General features: G+C 44.1%; 1 protein-coding gene across 1 annotated transcript; it reads left to right on the top strand.

Moving 5' to 3' along the window:
- Positions 1-2,404: 2,404 nt before the first annotated feature.
- Positions 2,405-6,439, top strand: LOC123111443 (enoyl-[acyl-carrier-protein] reductase, mitochondrial). The gene is made up of 9 exons (XM_044532244.1): positions 2,405-2,620; positions 2,702-2,937; positions 3,029-3,172; positions 3,270-3,372; positions 3,544-3,643; positions 3,929-4,005; positions 4,083-4,161; positions 5,930-6,048; positions 6,139-6,439. Exons 1-9 carry the CDS (start codon positions 2,472-2,474, stop codon positions 6,230-6,232), a joined length of 1,101 nt encoding a protein of 366 aa, XP_044388179.1. The 5' UTR covers positions 2,405-2,471; the 3' UTR covers positions 6,233-6,439.
- Positions 6,440-7,568: the final 1,129 nt, after the last annotated feature.

Below are 7,568 nucleotides of genomic sequence, written 5' to 3'. Positions count from 1 at the left end.
CGTCCGTCGCGGGCTGAACACTTGGGCCTCGCACGGACCCTAAAGCCCAAAGTCTACTCGGTCACGTTCCTAGTCCAGTTCGGATCACATCCGACCAGTGTCCTATGAACCGACCTTGTAGGTTCCTTCCCTAAAGCGCGCGACCCCTTAGTTTCAAGTCGGCTTGGTCACAGTTTGGATCACCTCCGACCTGCATGGTTGGTAGCGGCCTCTAGCAAGGCGTGCCGACCATCAAGCAGACTATGAAGCTGGTTAGGCGAACCTGTACAACGTGTCACACTTTTGTTCCCTTTGCTGCACGATATATGTTGTCGGGCTCAAGGCGAGACTATCATCCTTGTGCTAGCCCGACCTCTTTCTCGTTCAGGTGATCCCGACCACTACCAGGATTATCTCATAATCCTTGTCGCATGGCCATGCTTCTCCTGGTCGGATCACACGAGGGGCCCAGAGTATATCTCTCCTGATCGGAGGGGCAAATCCCATCTTGCTCGACCATGTCTCGCAGCATGGGACTGGACAAACCCGAAACCTACCTTTGTAACTACCAAGTCATGGAGTAGCGTTTGGTCGGCCCAAAGCAAGTCTGTCACCATCCCGAGTACATGCGTCAGCTCAGGTCTTAGGACATAGAACGTATGTTGTACTAGAGACTCACAGATGACATATCGCTGTGTCTCATAGTTGGGTCTGTCCGACTCAGACCTTATCTCGACTCGGATCCGACTACGTCGAATCCGACCAGACCTTTCCAAGTCCATATTATCCGGTTAGCATCCAATGCTCCATGGCTAATGAGACCAAGCCATCGACCGTGTCATATGCTAGTCTAGTCGGCTGCGCGTCCACACACCCCTTTTGACTAGGGACCTTTTAGGACAGTTATCATACAATGCATAGTCCCACAAACAAGTCACATACTTGCTGATACACATCATTGGTAATGTCCAAGGACTATCTTTATTCATAAACACATAGAAAATATCATCATACATGATTGCCTTGAGGGCATATCTCCAACATCCTCTCCCTGTCTCCTCAAAGGAGTGGAGTCTTTTGGTGGAGGGAAGAAGGGGATATGGAGCTTTTCGGCTTTCAAAAATGGAATAGGAGAGAGAAACCAGCTCAACTCAAGTTGGTGGGGAAGGATAACTGTTGGGGAAGAAGGGGTGGACTTTTATTACCCACACATATTTCTTTCCGTTACATTTTCATTTTAGTTGTCCGGAACTAATTCTGGAAGTTCAAGAATAGGTTTAGGTTTTGAACTACCCGAATTCTGGACCATGTTTCGAAGGGGTTTTTGGGTTAGCACAAACCTACTAGAGTCCATATAGCCTTGTCGGAACACACTCCGGAACACTGCCTGGGTTCCAGACCCATTCAGATTTCGGACAAGGTTCTGCCTTAGCTTAGATGTACTGCGTGCTAGCAAAGCCTCGGGATAAATAAATTTGATAACCGACATTAGTCCTTACTAACCCCATTGTCATCAAACAAAAAAGCATTCGAGGAACAATGCACTTTCACATATTTACTTGTGTGTACATGTGTAAAATTAATGCATCTCTTCTTGGAAAAATAGCTCTTTTGATGCAAGAATTGTCTCCTTGGTATCATGCATAAGAGAATCCAAAAAGAAATGTGTGATTTGGGAACAAAATATCAAGGTATATTATCGAAAAGTGCTCCATCTTCATGCAAAAGTGGATTTGTCTTAAAGAAAAGTTCAAGAAGATGCTAATGCTAATCAAGAAGAGTGTTTACGCAAAAAAAGAGAGGAAAAAAACATATTCTGATACACAGAGTTATATAGGAAACGAGATAGTTTTTTTTCTTTTCAAAGTAAAACTAAATTACATCGTAAACACAAATCTGGGGTTTCTCTATCTCTTGACACCAGATCAACCTCCAGAGACAAGGGTAATGCATGAAAAATGGCCGCGAGAGGGAGTTTTCGGCGGCTAGATCTCGGCTGAAATTTAGCGGGAAAAACCTGCCTCCCTAGAAGACACAAAATTTGCATATTTTGTAAATTAAGACCAGTACATGTATTGTTTCCTAAAAACTAAAGAACATGATAAAAATCTGACATCAAGTTTTTGGGCATGACAAATCTGACTTTTTCATGTCAATTTATGTTGACGCGATGATGGCAATTTTAGTTTGCAAGCATGACAATTTTGTGATAAAAATGAATTGAGATGGATTTGTCATGTTCATCAACTAAACTTGCCATCTTTGGAGAACATAAATTGCCACCCGCAAAAAATCTGATGTCAGATTTGCAGTTTTTTTTTTGGTGTCAGATTTGTAGTGGGGTCAAAAAAAAAAATAGACCAGCAAGTGCATTACTGTATTATACTGGGCTGACTTGGGTTGGGCTGGGCTCGGCATGGTTGAGATGGTTCTTCTGAGTTCTGACTGCATTAGAGACCTGAGTCTAGAGAAACCCCGGCACCCCAGTAGCAATGGCGTCGGCACTCCGCCTGCTGCCGTCGACGGCGACGCGCCTCCGCTTTCGTCCCCGCCTCCCTCTCTCCACCGCTGCGTCACTCTTCTCACCGCCCTCCAAGGCCGTCCTCTACGACCAACACGGCCCGCCTGACCAAGTCCTCAGGTATCGATCTCTCTTCCGCACTGGCTAGATCACCATACGCCCAGCATCAATCCTCCAATTAAACGCCACAATCTTGCCAAGGGTGGAGGATGTGCCGCCGGTGGAGCTCGGGGAGCGCGGCGTCTGCGTGAAGATGCTAGCCGCACCCATCAACCCCTCCGACATCAACCGCGTCCAGGGCGTCTACCCCGTCAGGCCTCCCCTCCCCGCCGCCGTCGCTGGGTACGAGGGCGTCGGCCAGGTCCACGCCGTTGGCCCCGCCGTCACCCGCCCCCTCTCCCCCGGCGACTGGGTCATCCCGTCCCCGCCCTCCTTCGGTCTCCTTCTCTCCATGCCCTGCCTCAATTTGCTTTTCCTCGTGCTCCCTCCCTCCCTGAATTGGATGGAATTCGTTGGTTGCGGTTGCAGGAACATGGCAGACCTACATTGTGAAGCTGGAAGATGTGTGGCACAAGGTTCGTGACGATGTTCCGGTGGAATACGCTGCCACTGTCACGGTGAACCCCTTGACAGCGCTCAGGATGCTGCAGGACTTTGTGAAACTCAAACCTGGTGAGCATGTTCCACCCTTATCATCCATTTTTGCCACCTTGCTTGCTTCCCTTAGCATGCCCTCTCATGCCATAGCATCCATTCTTTGCTATATTAGGTGATGCTATTGTGCAGAACGGCTCGACCAGCATCGTTGGTCAGTGTGTTATTCAGCTCGCCAAAGTGCAGGGAATTCGCACCATCAACATCATAAGGGACAGGTACAGACCAACTTGGGAGCAAAAAAGGACAGATAATACTGCTGCTGTCATCATTTGCTGAATGATCATGATAATTTGCTTAATATGGTACTCTACTTTCAAGTTGTTTCATGGTATTTCTTATCCATATTACTTGCTTCATTCATCTGTACTGTAACTAAATTGTTGTAGACCTGGGTCAGAAGAAGCAAAAGAGAAACTTAAACAGCTTGGTGCAGATGAGGTCTTCACCGAAAGTCAGCTAGATGTAAAGAATGTCAAGAGCTTGCTGGTACTGCTCTGTAGCCTGCATTTCTCACCTCATCATCTGTGAAATTCTTTTGTTTCAAACCAAAGTGTTTTTCTGGCCTAGGAAGGTAAGACAACCTGTTGCTGTTAAAACAAATTATTAGTCATGGTAAAGTGTAATATAAGCCCTACAGAACTCAAATCGTGAGTTTGAATGGAAGTTATTGTTTATGCTGAGGTGCAACCATGCAGGTTCCAGTTTGTTTATCTATAAGAGGACTTCGACCATTTCCTTATGTTGGTGCAATTTTGGTTTCTGTCATGTTAGGGCGCTTTACCAGAACCTGCATTAGGATTTAACTGCGTTGGAGGAAATGCTGCATCTTTGATACTGAAGTTATTAAGGTGACACTGTTAAACTGGATGAACATCCAATTTGAAATTTGTCATTTTGCATAACTAGCTATAACCCTTCTCTTTAGGCAAGGGGGCACCATGGTGACATATGGCGGAATGTCCAAGAAACCTGTGACTGTTTCTACTTCGTCTTTCATATTTAAGGTCAGCCCATCCTTTCCTACTTATAATATGTTTTGCGGCTCTAAACATTTATACCTTTTGAGAATTACTTTGTGCGTCAGAAGTACTAGCACATATGCCCGTGCGTTGCAACGGGAGAAAAAATAATAATACTCGCACGCTCAAGTGACCTATCTATGTTAGCACTCTCTTCGTCATAGTCACATTGTCCACCTCACGACGAACATGACAATCTCAAGGGCAATGAGCTTGGTCATCACACTCTAGCACGCTGCTTTCGAAAGACCTTACGGTGTGTCGCTATGGAAAAAATTATCCCCATACGTAGTCTCCGTTCTAAAGAATATAATACATATAAACTGATAAATATGTACCTACATTTTTTGTTACAGTGAACAAGGCAAATTATGTCAGCTATGGTTGAATTGAAAAATAACAATATAATTATTCTTAAAGCTAGCAAAAGTTTGATTAGCTGTTACCACTGAGACAGCAAGGTTGGAATTGAAACACGTATTTTTTATGATATTTTTCTAGAATTGAAATATGTATTATTCAGTACATCTAGATATTCATAGTGGCGGTGGGAAGAAGCCAAAAATATAAAAGTATTCTTTATAAGAAAACTACATAAAATATCATATGGCCCTAGCCCAATAACAATAACACATAAAATGATGTGAAACATCTGATTAAATCTCTTCAAAAAATGAAGAATGTAAATAAAGAAAAACAAATTAGCGAGGAAAACAACATATACCATGTATTTAATCAATCACTTTTTTCATGCAGGTCTTCCTCATACCGCAACTGTTATAGTTAAACATATTCAATGATTCAAATACACATTAGGGGAAAACAAACCACATAGCTAGTACATCCACTTAGTGCACTTCATTTGAAAGAGTCAAACACCGATCAGAATAATGAATAGATCTATCTAAGAAAGTAACAGTTTGCACACGATAAATAATAAAGAGCATATGAAAATATGGCAGCTACGGATTGTGAAGAACATACATAAACATGGATGTCAACATGCCACCGATCCTTGAGCAGTCATGGACCTCGTAAGTAAAAAATAATAATTAAAAAAACTGCTCGCGACTCTCATACCTTATTTCCGCACGCGCACTTCCGTATCAAAAGGCTTCAGGCGCTTTTTTCAGGCACGCCCAGGAGCCCAGTCGGGCTGGTAGCCACCCTGAGAATCGACGTAGTATTCCTGGGATCGAATCCCACCCATGGCGTTTGTTTTTTCCGGTTCAATATTTTTCCTTTTTTCTTACAGAGCAGCCAGGCCAGCAACAAAACGGACGAAAAATTTGATGAATCCCACCATGAACCAAAAAAAGTGGAGAAACAATCCTCCTTTAATATTAGGTAAAGATTAGTCTGGAATGCCTCGTAAAGTGCTGGATTATTATGTAACAATCGTACATCAAAGTTTGAAGAAATGATCGAATCCCACCCATGGCGTTTGTTTTTTCCGGTTCAATATTTTTCCTTTTTTCTTACGAGCAGCCAGACCAGCAACAAAACGGAGGAAAAATTTGATGGTCCCACCATGAACCAAAAAAAGTGGAGAAACAATCCTCCTTTTAATCCCCCGCAAAAAAAAAATCCTCCTTTTAATATGAGGTAAAGATTAGTCTGGAATGCCTCATAAAGTGCTGGATTATTATGTAACAATCGTACATCAAAGTTTGAAGAAATGATATCGTTTCATGCTGCTATGTGTCGGGTTGTTTTTCCTGTCAATTCTTTGACAAGATCCATGCCTTGACAGGATCTTTCTCTCAGAGGGTTCTGGCTACAGAAGTGGATGAATTCGGACAAGTCAGAGGAATGTAGAACAATGATAGACTACCTCTTGGGCCTTGTGCATGAAGGCAAACTTAAATATGAGTATGTATCTTGAACTAACCCTGGGTCTTAAACGGCCATACACTTCCTATCGAGAAATGAATGAATGCTTTGAAACATTTTTGGCTACAGGATGGTGCTGACCCCCTTTAGCGAGTTCAACATGGCTCTTGATAAGGCCCTTGGAAAACACGGAAGCCAGCCAAAGCAGGTTCTTAGGTTCTGATAAGATGATGATGAGGTAGCTAGTATTGTGTTGGCCCTGGTGCAAATATTTGTATGGTCGTATAACTTGTGTGCATGCGTGTGTGTAGTTACTAGTTAGTGGTTGAGAGTTTTTTGGTTAGCTATGAACTATGGTTATCCTGGGCAATAAAACTATAAATTCTATACCACAAGATATATGATTGTATTCAAGTTCGAAAGAAGTAAACCTGGACCAAAGAAGTTCAGTTCCTGCTATGTGTGTGACCCAAGAGTCAACTTTAACTGAAAAAAAAGGATATGATTATCTTATAGTTGAAATTTCTCTTCTGTTTAAAGTTATTTTCATTGTTATGTTTACCTAACTTTTTCTAGAAGTGCAACGCGCACGCACAAGCAACCCTCGCAAACTGCAGATCGGAGTCGTGGGCCTTCAAGATTGATGAAGTCACTACATGTGACAGTTGAAAGGCATTTCATCTTGCTGAGACATGTAGGGTGTTAAACTTGGGGTTTGAACCTTCTAGATTGGATACAACCACGCTCCTAATCATACAACCACAAGTTGGTTCTAATTACCCTATCAGTTAGTTGTATGGTTGTTTATATCCGAAAACCCTTCTACCCAAAAAACTCTCCCACGCGCAGTGGTTGCGTGTGTTCATGTCGGTCAACACTGCCTCAGAGCGGACGTGACTCCGCGACATTGATGTTGGTCAGAGCGATCTGACCGGACGAGCGGGCGGCACCGCTTCAATGCAGACGGCGACCGGGGAAGCGCGTGTGTTCATGTCAGTCAACACCGCTCCAGAGCGGACGTGACTTCGCGACATTGATGTTGGTCAGGGCGATCTGATCGGACAAGCGGGTGGTACCGCTTCAATGCAGACGGCGACCGGGAAGCCTACTTCGTCCGCTGTGACGCATTGAAGCTGGCTTCCAATCCCTTCGCCTGCCCGCCATACCTATTTAAGCCGTGCTCTGGCCCTATCCACAATGCATCTCTTCGAACTTGTTCTCTCTGTAGAAAGATGGTTTGACAATACAATATTCGTTGTATTGATTGGGTGCTGGTGCCCGTATATATAAGTACAGGTAGGCCTCGACCTCAACTATACACAACTAGGAGGTGGGCCACGATATACGTGATACATGCAACACATATATACTCAACACCCCCCGCAGTCAAAGTGTCGCTGGAGACATAGAGACTGGACCGAAACTCCTCGAAGATGGAAGTAGGCAATCCCTTAGTCATCACATCAGCAAACTGTTGCGTCGTCGGAACATGGAGAACCCAACACGACCAAGGGCAACCTGCTCTCGCACGAAGTGAATATCGGGCTCAACATGCTTCG

Source organism: Triticum aestivum, chromosome 5B, assembly GCF_018294505.1.
Source record: "Triticum aestivum cultivar Chinese Spring chromosome 5B, IWGSC CS RefSeq v2.1, whole genome shotgun sequence".
In the NCBI taxonomy this organism is placed as follows: domain Eukaryota; kingdom Viridiplantae; phylum Streptophyta; class Magnoliopsida; order Poales; family Poaceae; genus Triticum; species Triticum aestivum.
The sequence above is the reverse complement of the archived record's forward strand: the minus strand, read 5'-3'. Positions and strand labels throughout refer to the sequence as shown.